The 26293-nt window shown below is 42.9% G+C and overlaps 1 protein-coding gene across 23 annotated transcripts in view; it reads right to left on the reverse strand.

Annotated features, from left to right (window-relative positions):
• The window catches only part of ical (Calpastatin), a 63390-nt gene extending 42837 nt beyond the window's left edge, over window positions 1-20553 (reverse strand). For 5 of the 23 annotated variants that reach the window (XM_014131762.3, XM_014131756.3, XM_014131750.3 and 2 more), the window contains exons 1-2: window positions 20395-20550; window positions 18495-18584 (exon numbers count right to left, since the gene is read on the reverse strand). In XM_014131762.3, coding sequence (XP_013987237.1) covers window positions 18495-18584; window positions 20395-20448 — 144 coding nt within the window. In that variant the 5' untranslated portion in view covers window positions 20449-20550. Of the gene's footprint in view, window positions 1-7628; window positions 7816-18494; window positions 18585-19643; window positions 20001-20394 lie in introns of those variants that run through there. The other 18 variants (XM_014131767.3, XM_014131761.3, XM_014131759.3 and 15 more) reach the window with 12 other exon arrangements.
• Window positions 20554-26293: the final 5740 nt, after the last annotated feature.

The following is a 26293-nucleotide window of genomic DNA, read 5'->3' on the forward strand; positions in this document are numbered from 1 at the left end:
GTATGACAATGCCCCGTGCACAAAGTGAGGTCCATACAGAAATGGTTTGTCAAGATCGGTGTGGAAGAACTTGACTGGCCTGCACAGAGCCCTGACCTCAACCCCATCGAACACCTTTGGGATTAATTGGAATGCCGACTGCGAGCCATGCCCAATATCAGTGCCCGACCTCATTAATGCTCATGTGGCTGAATGGAAGCAAGTCCCCGCAACAATGTTACAACATCTAGTCTTCCCAGAAGAGTGGAGGCTGTTATAGCAGCAAAGGGGGATCAACTCCATATTAATCCCCATGATTTTGGAATGAGATGTTCGACGACCAGGTGTCCACATACTTTTGGTCATGTAGTGTATAAGTATAATATATGTATATTTATAGGTCAAAATGTGTGTTTCACTTGGAACAAAGAGGTGAGCTTTTTTTCCTCCTATTGTTGGTCAGAGAGAGCATAAAGTTATTAAATCTGTTTAGGAGTAAAGCTTTGTCGAACAATAGATACAAGCTGTCCTATATCCCACCCCTACAGTAGGCTCTTATATGAGGCTAATGTATTTGCTACATCATAAATAACTATACTGTAAGTAGGTTGCCTGTCAGAGTTAGCGCCACCCTAAATACACACAAAGAACCCCAATGTCACTATTGACTAGAGAACAACCAAAATGTGTTTTTAAGGGCCGATACCAATTTTTGGGGGTCAAGGAGGCCGATGGTCGATATTTAATGCTGATAATAAATATTATTACATTTGAAAGTTTGGGGAGAAATATTCCCAGGGACAACCATGTATGCATTAACAAATGAATTATACAACCACATAATCAATTTCACTAGCTAGCCACCAGTATAGCATTGTAAAGTGCTGCAGCCTGTATGGACATTGTTTTGCCTAACACTAAATTAATTACCACTTTCTCCATTTCTACATTCAGTGTGGCATTAGAAAAGTGCAGCATGAGTGGGTAGCTATAGCAAGCAGCACAGACGTTCCTCGAGGACAGGCTAACTAGCAACGAGTGGCAGCGGCTTGCAGAAGTTTCACACGAGGCAAGTGCGTTCACGCTATAAAGGGGAATTTGTCTGTGCCGATACTCAAGGGCCGATAGCCGATAGACTAGAAAAGGCCAAAAATATAGACAGACCGATTATCGGACATTCATACTTTGAAACACATGCATAGACAAATACACACATGTACACACACACACACGTCCACACATCATGTCAGTGTTCAGAAGTTGCCACAGTAATTTCTCTCTGATAAGACACAGACATGTAATTGTCATGCAGGTGAATACTCAAAAGACAATTGTCTTCACCATCCCCTTCTGTTGAACTTACTGACATAACAGCCGACTGAATGGCTGCATGAGTGCCAATGACTGTTCTGTGTACTCTCAGATCACATCTACTGTTTTTTGTTTCTGTACCGTGCTGCTATATTTAGCACTGTACATTCTATGGTGGAGTGTTTGCCCTCGCTGCCTGTCCAAGTGGCTGAGTCCAAATATTTTCAACAATCAAATATTCGTGTTGACATGAGGACCAACACAGAGCAGCTCAATGGATGATATCACCTCACCACTCTGTGTGATTGCTCAGGACATTGCTCATTGCTTCCTGTTAAACAGAAACATATTTGGTAACAGCAAATAGGGCTGTGCCTCAATAGTCTTAACTCACTTCCTTTCCTCACATCCTTTCCTCCATTATCCAGTTATTTTTCTCTCACCTCTCAGTAGCAATGAGGAGTGAAGGAGGCAAAAGTTAGCGAGGAAATGAACTTATTTTAGAGTATTGGGGCAGAGCCAGGGTTTACCTGAACCATAATAGATGGAAATAGACAGGAGAACAAACGAGTAAACGAATTGCCAAATGCCGTGTTGTTCAACGCCCTGGTAAAAAGAACATTCTCAGGTAAGCCCAAAGGCCTGGAAACACTCCATGATGTGCTTTTATATAACCAGAGCATGAGAGAGCGACTGAGCGTGTCATAATTGGATCAGCAGTCAGGCTCAAGACAAACTGACAGTGGAGTGAGAAATCTGACGGCTGGACTATCTTTCTGATGCACACAGACACACAGAACCGTACATATTCAAAAGGAAATGGTAGCGGACCACGTTTTCTCAAAAACTCTTAAATATCTGCTCCGAATTAAGATTTAAAAATGACTGCAGAAAGAATGGGATGTCAGCTATGACATGACATCTTGAGGTTTTTTCTATTTTCCTTTTTTTTTAACTAGGCAAGTCAGTTAAGAACAAATTCTTATTTTCAATGACGGCCTAGGAACAGTGGGTTAACTGCCTTGTTCAGGGGCAGACCTACCTTGTTAGCTCGAGGATTCAATCTTGCAACCTTTCGGTTACTAGTCCAACGCTCTAACCACTAGGCTACCTGAACAAATATATTTTGGTTATTGAACCATCTATCGTAAGTGAGGTGGATTTACACCCGGTAACAGAATTGCGGTAATGGAATTACATCATGGTTCCCTGATCTGTACTACACAGAAATGCATAATTATGGTTATGAAAGTTATTCTCTTCATGGTGATATATCCTAAATAGGTACACAACTGTAGAAATATGCAATATCCTCCTTTGCATATTTCGGTATTATTCTACACACTGGCTATTATTTTAACGAGCTCCACCACCAAACAAGACCAAATTTGGTTGGTCCGAACCAAATCTGAACCAATCATATGTCTACGTTTCACAAGTTTGGACATCAAAGTACAGCACAGTAGAGATCAGTAGAGTACAGTACAGCACAGAACATTGGGATCCTTAACGTTAAGAAAATCCCTAACCGAGAAACAACTTTTTTTTTACGTAGATGCAGAAAGTAAAACAGCATAGTGGGTCAATTTCAGCAACAAGTAAGAACGCCAAAGCGCAAGGCTCAACTTCTCTGTTTTGGTGCCCTGGCTCCCAAGCTGTGAACAGCGTGAAGCGAACCTGTGCACATGGGCAGATAATGTGCGTTACCGTGTGAGAGCGAAGTGTTGCATCTCGCTCATCTCAATATCCTAACCTATTCATTGATGATAGGCCCTGCTTTCCTGAAGTTTCCCCGAGACATTACAAGCCAAGGAATTGTGAGATACAGCATTCCATTGCCTGATATAGCTTCCGATTGCCGATAGATAGGAAGGAGGACAGTAGCAGTGTAAGGATGGAAAATGGTTGAAAAACATATATATGCCTTAATAAATCAAATTTAAAAAAAAATATATATATAGACTCTTAGAAAGAGACACCCAATTTGACATGTTCCAATGAACTTCACATGTTGGTGCTCATAGGTCCTTTTACAAGGAAATGACCAAATAGTACAAAAACAAACATACACTTCTGTGTGAATGTGCAGGCAGACACAGACACTCACGCTTTAGGGTATAACAGACATTTCCACGTGCTAGAATATAGGTCCCTCCCCTCTTTACAGCCCTGGTCAGTACAACAGACACATCCACACATGACCACACTATGGGCCTTCACTTACCTGGATCTATAATAGGCCTATTCATTTTGTATGAATATGTTCTTATTTTCATTGTGCACAATGTAAAAGCCAAGTAAACAAGGCACGTGTCAATATATTACAAAAATATAAATATATGCGGCATATACTGTGAAATATATTTTGGTCATTCCTACCCATTGCATGCTCTGTACAGCTTAGAGTCACTATATATAGAGTTGCATGCACGTGGCAATACTGAATGTGTGATTAGGAAATGTATTGGGAAATATAAAATATATGACAGCAGTTTATATTTCAGCACACAGTGCTCTGCTAATTGCATAAGTGTGCAAAAACAAGTGTCAAATGTCACACCTTGATACTCACTAGTTCTTACTACATCCCACTTAACCACTTATTGACACGTGTGTTTGACAGAAAGCATATATACACTACCATTCAAAAGTTTGGGGTCACTTAGAAATGTCCTTGTTTTCCATGAAAATATACATGAAATGAGTTGCAAAATGAATAGGAAATATAGTCAAGACGTTGACAAGGTTATAAATAATGATTTTTAATTGAAATAATTGTGTCCTTCAAACATTGCTTTCATCAAAGAATCCTCCATTTGCAGCAATTACAGCCTTGCAGACCTTTGGCATTCTAGTTGTCAATTTGTTGAGGTAATCTGAAGGGATTTCACCCCATGCTTCCTGAAGCACCTCCCACAAATTGGATTGGTTTGATGGGCACTTCTTTACGTACCATACGGTCAAGCTGCTCCCACAACAGCTCATTAGGTTTGAGATCCGGTTACTGTCCTGGCCACTCCATTATAGACAGAATACCAGCTGACTGCTTATTCCCTAAATAGTTCTTGCATAGTTTGGAGCTGTGCTTTTAGTCATTGTCCTGTTGTAGGAGGAAATTGGCTCCAATTAAGCGCCGTCCACAGGGTATAGCATGGCGTTGCAAAATGGAGTGATAGCCTTCCTTCTTCAAGATCCCTTTTACTGTGAAGGGAGTAGTACACAGCGTTGTACGAGATCTTCAGTTTCTTGGCAATTTCTCGCATGGAATAGCCTTGATTTCTCAGAACAAGAATAGACTGGCGAGTTTCAGAAGAAAGTTATTTGTTTCTGGCTAATTTGAGCCTGTAATCGAACCCACAAATGCTGATGCTCCAGATACTCAACTAGCCTAAAGAAGGCCAGTTTTATTGCTTCTTTAATCAGGACAACAGTTTTCCGCTGCGGTCACATAATTGCAAAAAGGTTTTCTAATGATTAATTAGCCTTTTAAAATGATAAACTTGGATTAGCTAACACAACATGCCATTGGAACACAGGAGGGATGGTTGCTGATAATGGGCCTCTGTACGCCTATGTAGATATTCCTTTTTTTTTATCTGCCGTTTCTAGCTACAATAGTCATTTACAACATTAACAATGTCTACACTGTATTTCTGATCAATTTAACGTTATTTTAATGAACAAAAAAAATTGCTTTTCTTTCAAAAACAATGTCATTTCTAAGTGACCCCAAACTTCTGAACGGTAGTGTAAAAATGTTATTTTTTTTAACCTTTATTTAACTAGGCAAGTCAGTTAAGAACAAATTATTTTTTTCTATGACGGCTTAGGAACAGTGGGTTAACTGCCTTGTTCAGGGGCAGAACGACAGGTTTTTACCTTCTCAGGTCGGGGATTCGATCTTGCAACCTTTTGGTTACTACTCCAACACTCTAACCACTAGGCTAGGCTACCTGTCGCATCCCAGCAGGAAGTGATCTGGGGAAGCAGATTAACGTGACACCATTGTTGGAATGTGTAGCACAGATACATTTCCCCTTTGGCTGTTTCCTGTGTTTGATGAAAGCAGCAGATGATGCTGAGCCGGAATGGCAGAGTGCACAGTCAGTATGTTGACAACGCAGGTCTGGGAAAGTAGCCCAACTAGCCCAAAGCAGAGCCAAAAATCCCCTCAAAACACAACAGAGACAGAGGGATATTAGACTGCAGCCTACTCAGTCACAAGTGCAAAACTGATACTCATGTCATACAAATACTACTAGAACACATGGACAAACATACTATATGCACACACAACTCCTAACTGAGTAACACAACTGTAACTCATCAAAATAAGCACGTGTAAAGTATTATCAAAAATATGCCTGGACTCAATCCACCACCAGAATTACATACACACCCATTCTATGTTGCACCATGACACATTGAGGAACAGAACATCATTATTTCAAATTTGACCTTTTTTTTTTTTTTACATGATCAGCTCATCAAGGCCTTTTGGTCACAGTGCCTCTTATTTATTGATCGTGCCTTCATTTAACCAGTAAGTCATTGAGAAAACATTCTCTTTTACAATAACGACCTGAGACCTCAACATTTTTGGGGGATCTTTTGGGGTCTAGGCTGAGTTACCGTCAAACACCTTGTGAATACTGGCTCAGCAGACAAAGGAAAGAAAGGAGGGTGCTTAACAACCATAACAAATATCAAGAGAAAGGCTTACCAAGAACAGGTGACTGGCGCTTTGACATCAAGCTGACGTCACTCTGAGGAAGACGTCAGCTTGACGTTGAACGCCAGTCACCTGTTCGCATCCTGTACAATGGATTAAGTGAGCAATAACAAATTAATCTCTGCCTTTTTTTTGTTGAGTGCACCAATTCCATTTACCTTGAATTAGTTATTTTGGAAGTTTGTCTTGGTAGGCCAGTCTCACCTTGTGATTACTGCTGATATAAAGAGTTTGGTACATATATTTGATTGGTTTATTGTATAATACTCTAACTAACCAACACACACACACACACACACACACACCATGCAAATGAATAAACTGCAGACACACTGGCACAACTGGAAGCGACACACTTTGTTGGGCCATGTGAAGAGCACAGCCCTTCCCTTTGCCTTGGTTTAATATCCTCTCTATTATTACAGTACAGACTGGACTTCTGTTCCCAGATGTGGACAGACTACCATGACTTTCAATGCTTGAGACACAGACACTCTCACACACACCTGGAGGCAACACACAGCTTTCATCTTTGTCTTGGTTCAATATTATACAGGTCTTGGTTCAATATTATACAGGTCTTGGTTCAACATTATACAGGTCTTGGTTCAACATTATACAGGTCTTGGTTCAACATTATACAGGTCTTGGTTCAATATAATACAGGTCTTGGTTCAACATTATACAGGTCTTGGTTCAACATTATACAGGTCTTGGTTCAATATAATACAGGTCTTGGTTCAACATTATACAGGTCTTGGTTCAACATTATACAGGTCTTGGTTCAATATAATACAGGTCTTGGTTCAACATTATACAGGTCTTGGTTCAACATTATACAGGTCTTGGTTCAATATAATACAGGTCTTGGTTCAATATAATACAGGTCTTGGTTCAACATCATACAGGTCTTGGTTCAATATAATACAGGTCTTGGTTCAACATCATACAGGTCTTGCCAACCAGTCTATGGAGCTCTCTACGGCCAGGATCTATAGGGCCAAAGTGTCTACTCTGGACACATGGGAAAAAAAGTAACAGCAGACATTTCTGAACTCCTAACCAACGGGCCTTTACGTCCATGAATGTGTATCAATACTTTTTCACTATTTATGAGGCTATATGATGTATTGTTCAGTAGATTTACTATGTAATATTAATGTATTTGTTTTTAATCTCATGATCTATTTTACATGCTATAAGATTGCTGGGGGGGGGGTTAAAATATATCTATATATTTATTATACAGGTCTTGGTTCCATATAATACAGAATGTGCTGTATTTCTGTTCCCAGACGTTGACAGAGCAGCTCTCACATTCCACCACTCCTCCTCCCTCCTCGACCAGAGAACAACGTCTGACTTGGATTAATGCCAGCAAAACTTTTTCTCCTGACTTGCATTCCCTTATAAGCCCTACACTAAACATACAAAACAATACACACACACATTAAAGAGCTCTGATTCACAAATACAGACACAGAGCCGCACACTTTCTCACTGACACAAACTTTCTTCATGTGTACAACACACAACTCGAAGACTCAAACAGACACACACACACTCCTCTCTAACCTGTGAGCAGAGTTACATTATAAAAGCTCACCTGTTGTTCCACGGCCACATCCTGTAAGGCCTGATTGTCCCGAGGAGCTCGGATCCAGCTTAGTAACTGGCCCATTTTCAGTTTTATCTGTTGTGAATGTGTGTGTGAGTGTATGTGTTTGACTCTGTTCCTATTCTGTGAACTGCAGCATGTTCCCCAGTTGCACACAGGGAAGGGGCGGGAACAGGGAGAAAGGGGGAGGGAAGGGAGCACAGCAGGGGCAGGGTTAAGGGGAAGGAACAGGGAGAAAGGGGGAGGGACAGGGAGCACAGCAGAGGCAGGGTTAAAGGGAAGGGCAATGAACAGGGAGAAAGGGGGAGGGAAGGGAGCACAGCAGAGGCAGGGTTAAAGGGAAGGGCAATGAACAGGGAGAAAGGGGGAGGGAAGGGAGCACAGCAGAGGCAGGGTTAAAGGGAAGGGCAAGGAACAGGGAGAAAGGGGGAGGGAAGGGAGCACAGCAGAGGCAGGGTTAAAGGGAAGGGCAAGGAACAGGGTTTGAGGGAAAGGGAAGGCCGAAAGGAAAGACTATATAAGGCCAATACGATTTGAAATAATTGAAAGGTTTGATTATAAAACACAATAAAAGTACATTTTTCACATTTGTATTAATTCATCTGAAATTAATGGTCATGGGTCCCTTTCTATGTGTATGTATGTATTATGGCTTTTCTTAAACTTTTAAAACATTTACTTTAGAATATACTTTAGAATGTGTTTCATACCACAATATGCTATTTTCAGTGCCATGTGTTTAGAAAGTTGGGACATTGAGATTTCTGCATTATAATGCATTTACATGACACTACAACATTCTATGACAGCCATGTTAGCTCCCATTAACACAGAGTGTGTTCGCAAATTCACTCCGTAGTGCCGGGGTGCGCTCAGAGTGCACTCTGGGTGTTAGTAAATTCAGAGTGTGATCAGATAGTCCGTTCATAAATTCAGAGCATTTCGCTCTCGGAGTGTTCACTGGACACTCTGGCCAAGGAGTAGGGTTGATCCGAGCGTTCTGACCTCACAACGGCAGGCAAGCACTTTTACTCCCCCCAGCAGAGCTGGATAGGCTGTTTTCATGTTATCTAGAGCGTTGGTGACTGTAACTGTGCTGCTGGCAACAATTTAATGAGGTTTTCTTGCTGACGTTTACTGACAGCGGTCATATTCAACGGCTGAGAATATTTTTAAAAAAATGCTATGTAACTGAATGTGTAGAATTAGAACAACATAAAAAATGATAGAAGTTGGCCCAACTCTCTAAATATATGGCTCTCGCTATATCCACTGTCCAGATGCATGGAAATATACATATGGTTTTTGCCTCTGCCGCAAAAATGAGTCATTTAGCGAATAATTTCCGTTATATTTGTCTGTTCACTTTTAAGTTAGGTTTCTCTAGTCTTCCAGACTTAGGAACGTAATCAGAACCATATCTTATTCATTTAGGTTAACCTCTGGCTTCGTCAGCCAGATGCGGTGATAGACAGCTGTCACGCTGGCCACCTAGCATTATGTTAGCTTTGAGCTCTAGAGTGTCGTGGACCTTTTGATTTATTATGGATTCCTTCGACAGTTTGGAGCCTGTGATATCTGTTCCTGTTGGCCGAAAGAGGAAACTTTCTAAAGCTCATGAAAAAGAGAGAGCCAAGATCCAGCGATGGGAAACCCTGCAAACATACAGAACTGGCAAATTAATTGCGACAGACTTCCAATGTCCTTATTATTCCTTAATAAAACGTTTAAAAAAGCTTCCCTTGATTTATACTAACAAAAGAACCTGTAAAACCCCTATAACATTTTTCCAAAAGTTGCTTACATGTCCAAAAAGAAAACACACATTGTATAGGCTACACTGTTCACCCTCAGGATACAATAAATCGGCTTTGTGATAGGCTATTTGCACACATTTTCTACTGGGGTTCTGTTGTTTGGGGTGGATATAGGACGTTTTGCCACAAATTAACATGATTATTTGTCTCAAAAATAAAGTTGCCCTGCAATATATTTCTAACAAAATCATGTCTGTCTCCTCACTAGTCTTGTATTGATAAGATTAAAAAATAATATATCTTTCACAAGATGTGCTTTTAATTCATGTCAATTTACCAACATTTCTGAAAATGGATGTATCACGTTTTGGAATGAAACTCTTCAACTCATACATTTTTTTCTGTGCTCGTTTGAACTTGCTTGCTTAACAATGAACCAATAGAGAAGTCCAAGACTGCAAACCCTGCACATCTGACACTCAGGAAATGCTCTGAGTATTTGAAAGATGGCAAATAGTATTTGAACCCAGGTCTGCAGTCGGTACAGCCTGGCGCCCTGGGCTATAAAGGGAAGGACACTGATAGTGGAGTGACACCACCTGACAAGAGCCCACATCTGAGTCGCTTCTCAGGGAAGTGGACACGGACCCACACAATTATGACCACACACACACACACACACACACACACACACACACACACACACACACACACACACACACACACACACACACACACACACACACACACACACCAATAAATCAGACACAAATATACATACATGAACACATCCCAACACACAAATGTGCATAATGCACGCACTGTGTGTTGGGATGAAATCAGGGGGAGAAAAGGAACTTGTTAAATGCAATTGAGACATGGATTGTGTGTGTGTTCCATTCAGAGGTTGAATTGGCAAGACAAAAGATTTAAGTGCCTTTGAACGGGGTAAGGTAGTAGGTGCCAGGCGCACTGATTTGTGTCAAGAACTGCAACGCTGCTGGGTTTGTCACGCTCAACAGTTTCCTGTGTGTATCAAGAATGGTCCACCACCCAAAGGACAGCCAGTCAAAACAACTGTGGGAAGCATTGGAGTCAACATAGGCCAGCATCCCTGTGGAACACTTTCAACACCTTGTAGAGTCCATGCCCCGATGAATTGAGGCTGTTTTGAGGGCAAAAGGGGGGAGGGGGTTCAACTCAATATTAGGAAGGTGTTCCTAATGTTTGGTATACTCAGTGTATAAATCTACAGTATACAGCGCACACTCTTAACCACAGAGGAAAAGCACACACCCTCTTCCACATGGAGTACAACTCACACAATCACTGAGCAATAAGAGATAAGTTGTGCAAACAACATGACAAGCGCCTTATGTGGAGGAGGAGAGAGGGCAGGAGTTCTGTTTCTATCAATTTTCACTGCCAAGTGTGGCCAAGTTCAACCTCAACTTTCTTGACTGTGTTACCGTAACCACCAGTTGTTATCGGCTACTGGAAGAGGCTAGCATTCCACTGTTGGAAGACTAGCAATGAAATCAGGGGGAGAATCAAAATGAATAATGCACTTAGCTAGTGAGAAATTGCAATATAAGCTATGACTAGTTCTTAGGTGTACAAAGATCTGTGGCAAATTGCTTTGTAAGGACTGGAGGCATGCCTTGTGGTACATCCAGGCTGTATCACAACCGGCCGTGATTGGGAGTCCCACAGAGCGGCACCCAATTGGCCCAGCGTCGTCCGGATGTGTCCGGTTTAGGCCGCCATTGTAAATAACAACCTGTTCTTAACTGACTTGCCTAGTTAAATAAAAGGTTCAATAAAAAATAAAATAAATTGACTCATTTGTCTTGAACAAACAACTTTACTCAGATGTGAGTTGTCGATGTGACACCTACTCACAAAAACTCCAATAGTTTGTAGGTCAGCAACATGATGTTGGTCCATGGTCCAGCAATGATTAGCATTGGTTAAGATAGCTAACTTTTGGACCTTACAAATCTACCATGTGCTTTAAAGTGGACTGTAGATAAAGGGAATGCAAACAAGTTAGTAACACATTTAAATGTTCTCCTGCCTTGCATGCAGGTGTTGCATGTGCAGGCATCAGTATATTTCCCCCACGCTAAAAACTTTACAGTATAAGTCAAAGAACAATACCCTGACTGTTGTATTGCACAGAAATATACCTCATCCATGACCTCTCTGTGTCCCTTGAGGTAATCATTGGGCGGGGTGGGATGACAGTGCAGTCTTCAGTGAGTCATTATGACAAATCAGTCTGTGGCCAAAGGGATGAGCTGTGTCCTTGAACCCCCAGGTTTAGAACTACTAGGGGTGGTCCCAGTATTAGAACTACTAGGGGCGGTCCCAGTATTAGAACTACTAGGGGTGGTCCCAGTATTAGAACTACTAGGGGCGGTCCCAGTATTAGAACTACTAGGGGCGGTCCCAGTATTAGAACTACTAGGGGCGGTCCCAGTATTAGAACTACTAGGGGCGGTCCCAGTATTAGAACTACTAGGGGTGGTCCCAGTATTAGAACTACTAGGGGTGGTCCCAGTATTAGAACTACTAGGGGTGGTCCCAGTATTAGAACTACTAGGGGTGGTCCCAGTATTAGAACTACTAGGGGCGGTCCCAGTATTAGAACTACTAGGGGCGGTCCCAGTATTAGAACTGCTATGGGTAGTCCCAGTATTAGAACTGCTAGGGGTAGTCCCAGTATTAGAACTACTAGGGGTAGTCCCAGTATTAGAACTACTAGGGGTGGTCCCAGTATTAGAACTACTAGGGGTGGTCCCAGTATTAGAACTACTAGGGGTGGTCCCAGTATTAGAACTACTAGGGGCGGTCCCAGTATTAGAACTACTAGGGGTGGTCCCAGTATTAGAACTACTAGGGGTGGTCCCAGTATTAGAACTACTAGGGGTGGTCCCAGTATTAGAACCACTAGGGGTGGTCCCAGTATTAGAACCACTAGGGGTGGTCCCAGTATTAGAACCCCTAGGGGTGGTCCCAGTATTAGAACTACTAGGGGTGGTCCCAGTATTAGGACTACTAGGGGTGGTCCCAGTATTAGAACTACTAGGGGTGGTCCCAGTATTAGAACTACTAGGGGTGGTCCCAGTATTAGAACTACTAGGGGTGGTCCCAGTATTAGAACTACTAGGGGTGGTCCCAGTATTAGAACTACTAGGGGTGGTCCCAGTATTAGAACCACTAGGGGTGGTCCCAGTATTAGAACCACTAGGGGTGGTCCCAGTATTAGAACCCCTAGGGGTGGTCCCAGTATTAGAACTACTAGGGGTGGTCCCAGTATTAGGACTACTAGGGGTGGTCCCAGTATTAGAACTACTAGGGGTGGTCCCAGTATTAGAACTACTAGGGGTGGTCCCAGTATTAGAACTACTAGGGGTGGTCCCAGTATTAGAACTACTAGGGGTGGTCTCAGTATTAGAACTACTAGGGGTGGTCCCAGTATTAGAACTGCTAGGGGTGGTCCCAGTATTAGAACTACTAGGGGTGGTCCCAGTATTAGAACTACTAGGGGTGGTCCCAGTATTAGAACTACTAGGGGTGGTCCCAGTATTAGAACTACTAGGGGTGGTCCCAGTATTAGAACTACTAGGGGTGGTCCCAGTATTAGAACTACTAGGGGTGGTCCCAGTATTAGAACTACTAGGGGTGGTCTCAGTATTAGAACTACTAGGGGTGGTCCCAGTATTAGAACTGCTAGGGGTGGTCCCAGTATTAGAACTACTAGGGGTGGTCCCAGTATTAGAACTACTAGGGGTGGTCCCAGTATTAGAACTACTAGGGGTGGTCCCAGTATTAGACTACTATGGGTAGTTATAATACTGACCATGTGAGACCATGGCCAACAGGCACCCTCACACCACTCCCATTGCACCATATACCTTATGACACTGAGTAAGAAAAAGGGCCACATGACTGACATTGTGAAAACTTTATTGGTACTTGCAATATGATATTAAACCAACCAAGCAGTGACACATAGCTTCAGTGCATAGCTCAGGCAATAGACATGTAAACAGAAGATCTGCAAAGAGGAGTGGGACAAAATCCCTCCTGAGATGTGTGCAAACCTGGTGGCCAACTACAAGAAACGTCTGACCTCTGTGATTGCCAACAAGGGTTTTGCCACCAAGTACTAAGTAATGTTTTGCAGAGGGGTCAAATACTTATTTCCCTCATTGAAATGCAAATCAATTTATAACATTTTTGACATGTGCGTTTTTCTGGATTTTTTGGTTGTTATTCTGTCTCTCACTGTTCAAATAAACCTACCATTAAAATGCTAGACTAATCATTTCTTTGTCAGTGGGCAAATGTACAAAATCAGCAGGGGATCAAATACTTTTTTCCCTCACTGTATATATATATATATATATATATATATATATATATATATATATATTCAAGGAAAGACATGCCTTGCTTGCTGGATATAAAATAGGCTACAGTGTTCACATGGTGAACTGGTGGGGAAGTTTGAATGGCGAGAGCTTCTCTGGTGTGTTTTGATCACATTGGCTGGTGGTTAAAATGCAATAAAGGGGAATCCTCTGTTCTTCCTGCACCCAATATTTATGTTTACAATGAAAAGTATTGCGTCAGAATGCCCAAATCATTGCTAAAGGTGATTCTAACATGAATTGACTCAGGGGTGCGAATACTTATGTACATTAGATACTACTGTATTTCAACAACAACAACAAAACATTAACTTTGTCATTATGGGGTATTGTGTGTAAATGAGTGAGAATTTTTTATATTTAATCTATTTTGAATTCAAGCTGTAACACAACAAAATGTAGAATACGTCAAGGGGTATGAACACTTACTGAAGGCATTGTATATAAGTTCAGCAATTGCACTCTTCTCACATTACTCTGTAGGCTACCGACAAATTCAAAGCTTCCTCCTGGAGGAAGCTTGTTCAGTAGCTACAGAGTGATATGAGAAAAGTGCCATCTTCCTGCAACTCACATCTGACTGTAATTATTGAACTCTGCCCTGCTGGACCCATGGGTTGAGGCAAACTTTGTCATATCCAGGATGACTATCATGCCCTCCAGCCACCACCTGACTGCACCTGTCCACAACCTGTAATACATTACATAGATGGAAGGGACTTCATCACCCAGAGAGCTGTGCATGTTAGTGTGTGGTTAGACAGCCAAATCCTTAGAATAGAATGCCATGTTAGTTCTGGGACAGCGAAAGTTGTACCAAATATTTCTATGCTCTTTGTTCTATCTGTGGTCGTGCTCTACACACAACTTATTTTCATTTGCTAGAGTAGGCATACTGTCTTTATAAGCAAATCAATATGATAGCCTATTTACTGCAGAATTGTTTTTGTCTTTGTAACACAAACACACCCACGGGATTTCCTGCGGGAAATATCTATCAGCGGACATAAGGAGACGAGACTAGCCAGTTATAGAATATTGTGTTGACAGCTGAGCTCACTGAAGACTGGTCATTCAACTCACAGTTGATGATATCGGTTTCACGGTAACGTGGCTTTACATGACCTGATAAAAACTTAAAGTCGCAAGCTACTTTTGTAGCAAGGTTTTGTAGAACGAGTGTTTCATGAAATACATTCCAGATACTGGTACTTCTTCCTATCTTGGCATAACTGTGATTCGCCAGAGAAATATCAGCTAGCTAGATAGGCTAGCCAGCTGTAGCTAGCTATCCCCAAGCTATGCTAACTGGCTAGCTGCTGTCAGGTTGGCTAAACATAAGGTCAGCGCAGGCTTTAGCAGTGGTGTAAAGTACTTAAGTAAAAATACTTTAAAGTACTACTTAAGTAGTTTTTTGGGGTATCTGTACTTTACTATTTATATTTTTGGCAATATTTACTTTTACTTCACTATATTCCTAAAGATAATCATTTACTTTTTACTCCATACATTTTCCCTGACAGCCCAAAGTTCTCGTTACATTTTGAATGCTTATCAGGACAGGAAAAGGGTCAAATTCACACAATTATCAAGAGAACATTCCTGGTCATCTCTACTGCCTCTGATCTTGTGGACTCACTAAACACAAATGCTTTGTTTGTAAATGATGTCTGAGTGTTGGAGTGTGCCCCTGGCTATCAGTAAATATAAAAAACAAGAAAATGACGCCTCTGGTTTGCTTAATATAAGGAATTTGAAGTGATTTGTACTTTTACTTTTGATACTTAAGTATCTTTTAGCAATTACACTTACCTTTGATACTTAAGTATAATTAAAACCAAATACTTTTTGACTTTTACTAAAGTAGACTTTCATTTGAGTCATTTTGCGTATGACAATTGCGTACTTTTTCCACTACTGGGGTTTAGCCTACACATAGAACTGAATTAGCAGATCATCTTGAGATGGCGAGTCAGTCAGGAGAAGTCCTCAACTTCAAAACTTCTCTCCATAGCAAAGCTAGCTTAGCTTACCTCGCTGTCACTAATTTACTCACTACTACTCTTGTTTGTTTGTTGTGATTGAATGGCGAAGACACACCCAAGAAATACCCACATTAAACCACACCCCTAAGACAACTCTTGTTTGGGCTTCAGTAATGGCCGCTGCATTTCTTTAACGAGCACCGGAAAAACACATGCAAAATCAGTGAGAGCAGTTCACCTTTTAAAAAAGTATAACTAAAACAAGTTCCTGGCACTGGGAGGGAACCAATGATTTATATATACTAGATGACTAACAGGGGGAGCTGTTTTGAAGCCACCGCACCTCCATCTTGGCACTCCCCCACCGTTGTAAAAAAATTATTTTGGAAGCTATAGAAATGCATTTATTAATGTCTACAATCGTTTTTGCCACCTTTATTCTATTACAGACACCTTCATTCATATTTTTTAAATTATATTATGTGAGCCAAAAATAATTACATCTTTTTTTGAAAGTTCTAATGTTGCTGTTCCCACTACACTAAAATATACTTAAATACATGTCATTTTTTTCTTGAAACATTTCATTTAAATACTGTAGAATTCCATTAATTCCTATGTAGGACTGCTCTTTCTGGGGAGTGCCAATATGGCTGTTCGGTGGCTTTAAAGCCTCTCATTGGCCAATGGATAGCATCAGCATTCCAGGGTTTATATACATATTTGGATTGAAAACCTCAAAGTCAGAGATTGCTGCTTACACCCAGCTGCCATCCCCATCCCCAACATCCTAGCAAGCCACAAGGTAATTGGTGGTAATAGCGCTCACCGTTGCCCCTAGTGGCGGGTTTTGAAGGCATCTCCCAACATCCTGGGGACCTGGACGAACTTCGACCTGGCTGACTTTTTCACAGTTGAAAACATGCGAACACACATCAAAGCACATGTGTACACACACCCACACACACACACACACACATTGAGTGTACAAAACATTAGGAACACCTTCCTAATATTGAGTTGCACCTCGCTTTGCCATCAGAACAGCCTAAATTCGTCGGGGCATGGTCTCTACAAGGTGTCGAAAGCTTTCCACAGGGATGCTGGCCCGTGCTCACTCCAAACGTTCCCACAGTTGTTGGCTGGATGTTTTTTGGATGGTGGACCATTCTTGATACACACAGGAAACGGTTGAGCCTGAAAAACGTTGCAGTTCTTGAGACTCAAACCGGTGCGCCTGGCACCTACTACCATGCCCCGTTCAAAGGCACTTAAATATTTTGTCTTGCACATTCACCCTTTGAATGGCACACATTCACAATCCATGTCTCAAGGCTTAAAAAATATTCTTTAACTTGCCTCCTCCTCTTCATCTACACTGATTTGAAGTGGATTTAACAAGTAACATCAATATGGGATCATAGCTTTCACCTAGATTAACCTGATCAGTCTATGTCATGGAAAGAGCATCTCCCAATGTTTTGTACTCTGTGTATAGATAGGCACTGAGGCACACAAACACACATTCCGGACTTGTCTTATCCACGCATCATCAAGCACCATCATGCTTCTAAAAAGACCTTCAGAGATGTGTTGTGTCAGCTCACCAAGCCTGTAAAACCAGCTGTTGCATCTTGGGAAGACACACTGGAACTAAGACACACTTTTATTGTGAACTACCTCCAGATCGATTTTTTTTTTTTGGGGGGGGGGGGGGGGTACCAGCATGCATGTGAATGTGTACATGTGTTACTGAGTGCCATAAAGTTGCCACAGTGAGCGGAGCTCATCGCTATACTTAGATACGTCATTCATCACAGTCCCTTACTGCTCCAGCGGAGGCTGTTGAGGGGAGGACATCATTATGAGCCGTCCTCCCCTCAGCAGCCTCCACTGTACTTCTCGTGTCACCAGACCTGGAACCACTGCCGAACCACTGCCAAACGCTGCCTCAGAAGTCCCCTCAGAAGTCCCTTATCAATGAATACAGATGTTTCTAAACAATTATCGGTAGGTTAATTCCTTTTTCCTTTGTTAAACAGTGACCAGGAATAGATTGATGTCAACTATAAAAGACAACTAATCTTTCAACTCTGATGAGGTCTGCACTCATACGAAAATGAAAGGAAGCCATTTATCCATTTTGTTTCAGAGGCAGAGCCCAAATCGCAGCCTAAAATTGTGAAAAATGGCCTGTTAGATGTAACAATGGTTGTCAACAGCTTTAGACTTCTAACTTTTACAAACATTGCAACCAAACAAACAAAGTCCCAGAGAGCCTTGTGAAACCAGATCACTGATATGGATAAAGAAATGGATCCAGTCAAGTGTGTGGTGAAATTAGCAGCCTGCATGCCCCACTTGTTATCCCACTCATTCATGTGACTGAGTACATGCCTCTTTACCCCACCAGAGGGCAGCAAAGTCTACAGAGATAAAGTAGAATAGAACAGGACAGAAGAGTATAGCATAACTTTATTTTTCCCCAAAAGGAACGTCAGCTGTGGCACAGACAAAAAGTCTAGCTGTTGACTCGGCGCAAACACAGGTCCTCAGTTCTAAGTCAAGTTATTCATCACATTAGTGTAGTTGAGCGCACCGCCTCTGCACTAACAGAGGTAACTGTCACGTGTATCCGCACCGAGATGTGAACACTGTTTAGCAGGGTCTTACCTGAGCCTTAGAGGCTGCAGCAGCTCGAGTATTATAAGACCGGCCATCCCCCTGCTTCTCCCCAAGTGTGGTACTAGGATCTGTTCTCTGCTGGAAAAGACACACGCGCACACACACACACACACGGAATCACGCACACGCACACGCATACACACACACCCACACAAATATACAATGTTAATGTTAAACAAATCACATAGAGTCGAGACAATTGAGTGTGCGTGTGCTCCGATAGCTAACTGCACCCTTTGAAGGCCTTAGGTCCACAGACAACCACCTGGGTCTTGTAAGGAAGGGGTCATCTGCACCCATTGTCTGAAAGGTCACTCATGTTGGTTTGGATATTTCAGTAAAGTCCCTAACTTGCCGTAAAGCCTATAATGTTCTGAAGGCAATGAAGTTATGCTCCATTTTATTATATTAATAGAGTGCCATTAACCTGTAATAGCGGGTTATAACAACCAGCTTATGATACTGTAAAAAGTTACATCAAAATTCAGATGGTAGCATGGAACTGCCATATTGGTTTTATAAATTATCACTTACTTGCCATGGTACTTTAAAAACAACTTTATGAGATATGTAAGTGAAGCGGTAACAAATGATTCAGTCTCTACTTGGACTTGCACACTCAGGAGACGTTCAGAGAGTGGACATAACGACCATATTTGGATATCTAACAGTTTTATTCAAATAAGAGTTAAAGGTGACAGGCTCACCAACCCCAATGCCTCTCTAAATCTGCATCTGTAAAAGTCCAGGCAATTGTGCCAGGAGCTGAATGTGTAATTTATCATGTCTAATGTTTAAACAGTCACACGCCCTACAACATAATGCTCTAATCTGCCATGAAATGCTGGCCCAACCCTTTCTCTATGGTCCCGAACATAAGTCATTCATTTCATATCAATAGGCTTCTTGTTGATTCTACAACTTATTGTAAACTAATACGTCAACAACACAGCGGTGTATCAACTTTACCATGACAAAAGTTGGAATGGCTGTTTGTAGAACTATTTAAGGCGAAGTCTCTACTACAATAATGCTTCCTAGAATGGAGATGGATTTACTCAGACACATCGCTACCAGAGGGATGTTATGTTAATACAGAAGTTGGAGAAATCGGTGGCTTATAAACCATATACTCACTTGGCTGGTCCAATAGGCTGCATACGCCATGATGGAAACTGTGAGAAGCGGTGAAGATGAGAAGACTCGTCTATTGCCTACAGATACCTCTGTCTAAATATGTGTAGCCTCTAGTCTAACCGGTCTCCCGTGTACCTTTCAGGCATAATTATTTCCCATGCGTTCCAGAGGGCCACTCCCGTCCCGTATGTTCAAACAATGTTACAGCAAAGCCGACTGACCATTATCGTACCCTAAACGAAGTGTCTATATAGGGCGGCTGTGGTGATGTCAAGAGACTGCTAGGTTTGCAATTCTCTTTTTAGTTAAGTTTGCCAGACGAGTCTATCGTTTCCGCATAACCCACTGACAATCGACGGCTGAACTGCATTTATAGCCTATCAGCCAAAACCACAATTCAGGTTTGGGGTTGATGGGGGGGATTGCGAAATTGGTGCGTAATGCAAATGCCTCAGATAAAACGAATACTGTTGCAATATAGTAGCCTATACTCTTTTCCATAAGGATATCAGCTTATCGTTTCTCAAAGTTAGTTATTAGAGATATGTACCTGGCTACGATCTATAAGAGGATGCCAATTGAGGCAAAACTCGCGCGTAGCCTACTCATTGGACATTCCTGCATCCAAACGCTGGACCGTTGTTTGGTCGATTGCACAGTTGTGGCCAGCTCTTGACCGAGGTTAATTCATTTAAACATTTTAATGAAAAGGTAGCCTACCCTGCAACAACTATTTAGAAGGAAAACTCACCTCCGGTGACTTTTTATGATGGCCATGGGCATGGCTTCTCTTTTTGTGTGGCATCGCTGCAACGCAAATACCTTTTTTTAATTTCCAAAACGTAACGGTGGCTCAACAGATATTCTTCTAGGAACCGCTGGCTGTCTGGGGAACTGAGTGAATCAAATTGGCCCCTCTGGCGCGAAAGTGTGCCCCTCCCGCTATGAACTCAACATATTTTTGCTCAAATGAAATCAACGTGTGTGTGTGTGTGTGACCGTGTGACTCAGGAGGTTAACGTACTTTTAAGAAATGGGGGCTTTTGTCTTTAGTTTCTTATCGTATCAGTAGCACCCTTCCTTCCTATAGTTCCCCAGTTACTTTAATAGACCAACAACCCCCCCCCCCCGAAAATCATACACAGTAGCCAAGAATAAAGAACCTGAGGTAACATACCCATTAAATCTCCTGCTAATCTCATTTGAATGTATTTCGTATGACATCACATCCCAATGACTTACTTAGTGAAGTAAATAAGTAAAAATAGGGAAGGATCAAAGCCAAATCCTCAAGCATATCTACATGTGTATGGACACATCTGGTCTACCAAACACAACCGATAGTTAGGGCTTGTTCCAGATAGGCCATAAAATACTAGAGCACGCTATATGCCTACATTTTCCCTCTTTATGCACTCACATGTTATTCTTGACAGCTTCATATTGTTGGCCTAATGTAGCCTCACCAGCTGCATGAGGGGGTATACTACAAAGCAGAATCAATGGGATCAATGAGTTAGCCAGCTAATTTGCCGAAATAGTCTGAAATAACGTTTTATTTTTTAGAAAGATATGGTTGAAATGGGCATGGACAACCAAATGGACAACCAAAAACACATATCTAAATTCAGATGTCTTAATGAACCAGAACATTTGTAGTTACTTCTGGTTGTTTATCAAAGTTAGCTGACTAACTCACTGATCCTGTTTGTAGTAGGCTATAGCCCTCGCGCGAGCGTACATGAATGTTGTCGCTTATCTAGATTGCTGATTTCCTTTCCTTTCTTAGGCTACTAGATGTAAAGATGAGTTCTGTCGTTTGTAAACATCATTTTGTCCTGGCTTTTACTTGCAGAAGAGGAAGAAGCCACACCTCATTATTCCACAGAATGTCTGAGTCACACATGATTGTTTTCGTTACACTCCCAGTTCTATCGTTTATGCCCCCTGGTGGTATCCAATGGTACTGGTTGCCACAGGGATATTCCATAATGGATATTCCCACACATTTTATCTATATTGACCTGACTCAAATAATACAAGGACCAGCCAAAGTAACACAGACATCCCAGACTTTGATTGATCTGGTGTTCTTTAACAGACCTGATCGAATAACTAAGTCCATTAACTTATTAACTGGCATATCTGACCACAATGTTACATTGATGGTTAGAAAGCTCACTAGAAATAGTTTTAAGAACCATATCAATGTGCAACAGTACGCAAAAAAAATAACATCCAGAAAATGAAGCAGAGTAACTACGATGCAGCTATAAGTCAAATTGACTGGTCTGATCTGTTACGCAACGAAAACCCAGAGTCTTGAAACAGAATATTTCTGTCAGCTATTGACAAAGTGAATACATCTTTTACCAGGAAATGTCAACATAAGCCAAGACGTAAAACCTCTTTACCATGGCTCAACGAGGACACCTGGAAGCAAAAGAGAGAACAGGAGCTTCCCTTGAAAAAAAAAACAACACTGAAATATGGTCAGAATGACAACATACCTATATTTATATCACTGAAAATAATTTGGTATGGAATATACAAAAAGCAAAAGCAGCGTTCGTCCTCGGAGTGATCAATGAAGCAAAAGGAAATGGCAAAGTGATTTGGGAAAATCTCAACAAACTAACAGGGAAAGGTTAATGGGATTCTAATTCAAGACTCCAATTTAATATCCACCACCTTTAACAATTTTTTTGTTGACTGTCAGGGAACTGGCTCAAAGATTTTCAAGCGCGACCACAGTTCTCACCCCCCATGGGTAATAAACCAATATTCAAAATTCCTGAAATCTCAGCTTCTGCAGTGGACAGTATTATCAGCTTCTTCAGGAGCTCTAGAACAAAATATGTATTTGGGTCAAGACACTGTATTCCTGAAGACACACAAATATGATTTGATTTCCCCTATTGTACATCTAGTTAATCTGTCCATGAAATATGGATTCTTCCCCAATGCTTGGAAGTCTGCTGCAGTGATACCTGTTTTAAAATCTGGTGACCCAACACTGGTGGAAAATGACCGACCTATAAGCATTCTTTCAGTGCTATCAAAAGTAGCAGAAAGATGGGTGGCTGATCATCTGACTGAGCACCTCAAGCAGGGCAACTCCATACATCAAATGCAATTTGGATTCAGAACTAACCATTCTACCCGAAACAGCCAATTGCTATTTTCTGGAGTGCATTAACTCTAAACTGGACATAGGTGGTGAAGTTGGCGCAGTCTTTATGGATCTTAATAAAGGCCTTTGACACTGAATCATGAGGTCCTCTTTTCCAAAATACCCTCCCTTAATGTGTCCACTGAAGCCATTAGTTGGATGTATTCCTATCTGACAAAAAGAAGCCAAAGGGTTAGTCTGGGGGACACTCAGTCAATATTAGGCCCCCTTCTGTTCACCATCTATAAAAATTCTCCCACTTGCTTGCCCACAAGTTGACATGCATATTTATGCAGATGATACAGTCCTGTATGAACACTCCAAAAAATAGACAAGTTAACTGAAACTATGCTAAATGGATGACTGATTCTTGCCTGCATTTAAATATTGACTGGACTGTTTGTATGTACTTCTCTGAAGAAAACCAATGATTTTTCCCAACGAGCTGTTCTTGTCGACAAGGAGAATCTGAAGGTTGTGTCTAACATCAAGTATCTCAGCGTCGTTTTGGACTCCAACTTAACATTTAAGAAACAGGTGAAGAAGGTGGTTAACACGGTCAAGTTTGGATTATCCAACTTTAGGTTTGTAAGACCTTATCTTCCCCTGGTGGGGCAAACGTCCCGTTTTTTTTTTAGATGCATGCCAGCAAAGCCACTACACTAAACAATACATTAGTTGCACTATAACGGTGACAAACGGTGTCTGTCTGTCACGTTGTATAAGGATCGGAGGCAGTCACAGGAATATGTAATAGGGGGTTTTATTACTCCACCCAAAATACAAAATATCATGAAAAAGGCACGGGAAGAAATGACCAAAACAAACACCTATGTAAAATACACAGGGATGTAACCCAAACAAAAGAGCGAGGTTTAAACCTCTAAATATTACATGCGACGAGACCCGAAATAACAAGTGCACAATACACATAGCACGAAAGCCGAATCAATGCACAGGTACTCACAAGACCAACGGACAATGGGAACAATAACCGACCAGGACAATGGGGAACAGAGGGCGCATATATAACATACTAATCAAGGGGAATGGGAACCAGGTGTGCGTAATGAGACAAGACAGTCCGGGATTGGTGATAATGAATCCAGGACAGTGACGCCTAGAAAGCCAGTGACATAGACCTCCGGAGCTGGTGCACGGAATCAGGGCACCAGCTCCAGGATGTCTACTGCAGGAACCCAGCACCGCTCCTCTGGGCCGTACCCCTCCCAGTCGATGAGGTACTGGAGAACTTCACGGACCAAGTACGCCGAATCTCCCTCGATGTCCAGAAGAGGAGGCGGGGCGTCACTGGGTCCAGCCTCAGCGAGGGGACCAGGCACCACTGGCCTGAGGATAGACACATGAAAAGTCGGGTTAATGCGGTAATCAGCAGGGAGTTGCAAACAGTACGTTACCTCATTACTTTAAATGGCCCCACAAACTGCGGGCTCAGCTTCCGGCAGGGCAGGTTCCAGGTGGAGAGCCAGACCCGGTCTCCTGGAGAGAAAACAGGCCCCTCACCGTGGTGGCGGTCGGCCTGGACCCAGTGCCGATGCACAGCCCGCTGGAGACGAGTGTGCACAGCGTTCCAGGTCTCCTCAGCACGCCAAAACCACTCGTCCACCGCAGGGGCCTCGGTCTGGCTCGACTGCCAAGGTGCTAGGGCCGACTGACCGTGACCCCCAGGTGATCCATGAACGCTTTCCATACGCGTGAGGTGAACTGAGGACCACGATCTGACACAATGTTCTCCGGGATCCCGTAGTGCCGGTAGACGTGCGTAAAAAGAGCCTTTGTGGTTTGCATGGCCGACGGGAGCCCAGGCAGAGGAAGGTGGCGACAAGCTTTGGAAAACCGGTCCACAGCGATGAGAACGGTGGTGTTCCCCTGGGAGAGGGGGGGGGAGGTCAGTGAGAAAGTCCACCAAGAGGTGAGACCAGCACCATTGTGGAACCGGCAGGGGAAGGAGCTTTCCATAAGGGTGTCTTTGGGTGTCTTTGACTGAGCACAGATGGAGCAGGAAGAGCCATAAACCCGGACGGCCCTAGCCAAGGTGGACCACCAGTACTTCTCAGACAAGCAGGCGATGGTACGGCTTATCCCAGGATGTCCCGACATAGCCGTCGTGTGCGCCCAGGTAAGGAGAAGGTCCCGCACAACATTGGGCACGTAGTCGTGGTTCTCCGGGCTCTGTGCAGATGCGGGTCCATGCGCAGGGCCTGCCATATGTTGGTGTCCATGTCCCACACCACTGGCGCGAGGATACGGAACGGAGGGGTGATGGGGGTCTCCTCTCCCTGCCTCGCCTCTCTAGAGGCGAGACAGGGCGCCCGTCTTCATGTTTTTCGAGTCTGGCCTTTAGGAAAGCGTGAATTGGAACCTGGCAAAGAATAGAACCCACCTGGCCTGTCTCGAGTTTAGCCTCTTCGCTGCCCTGATGTACTCCAGGTTGAGGTGGTCCATCCATACCAGGAAAGGGTGTTTGGACCCCTCCAGCCAGTGCCTCCACACCTTCAGGGCCTTCTTGACCGCCTATAGTTCCCGGTCCCCTAAGTCGTAGTTCCTCTGGGCGGGGCTCAGCTGCTTGGAGTAGAAGGCGCAGGGCCGCAGCTTTGGAGTGGTTCCGGTGCACTGGGACAGCACTGCCCCGACTCTTATTTCAGAGGCCTCCACCTCGACGAGGAAGGGGAGTGAGGGGTCGGGATGTGCCAGCACGGGAGCAGTGGTGAAGCGTGCCTTCAGTGTCTCGAATGCCCTCGCCGCCTCCGCCGTCCAACGAAGCCGCTAGGGACTTCCTCTCAGTAGGATGGTAAGAGACGCGACCACTGTCCGGAAATAGTTGTCAAACCCCAGGAATCGTTGGAGTGCTTTCACGGAGTTGGGGATGGGCCTTGACCTGACTGCGCTGACGCATTGCTCTTTCATCTCCACTCCCTCTGTGGATATGAGGTAGCCCAAAAAGGACACAGACCGCTGGAAAAATAAACTTTTATCTTGTTTGACATATAGATCATGCTCCAACAGTCTTCCCAGCACAGACCTGACTAACGAGACATGCTGGTTGCGGTCAGCAGAATAGACCAAAATGTTGTCTATATAAACCACTATGCCCCGTCCCAGCATGTCCCGAAACACTTTGTTAATAAAGGCCTGGAAGACTGAAGGCGCATTAGACAGGTCAAAAGGCATTACAAGATACTCATAATGGCCTGTGGTCATGGAAAAGGACGTTTTACATTCATCGCCTGCACGAATGCGCACCAGATTGTAGGTGAAGTACTACGCCCTGTGCATTTGTTCGATGATAGTTAGGATAAGGGGTAAGGGCTTTATAGATAAGGGCTTTATTCAAAGTTCGATAATCAAAGCAGGGGCGCAGTCCCCCATCTTTCTTTTTAACAAAAGAGAAGCTTGAGGAGGCTGGTGACGTAGAGGGGTGAATAAAACCCTACTGTAGGCTCTCCTGTGCGTAGAT

Source organism: Salmo salar, chromosome 12 (genome assembly GCF_965601325.2).
Source record: "Salmo salar chromosome 12, fSalSal1, whole genome shotgun sequence".
Lineage (NCBI taxonomy): Eukaryota > Metazoa > Chordata > Actinopteri > Salmoniformes > Salmonidae > Salmo > Salmo salar.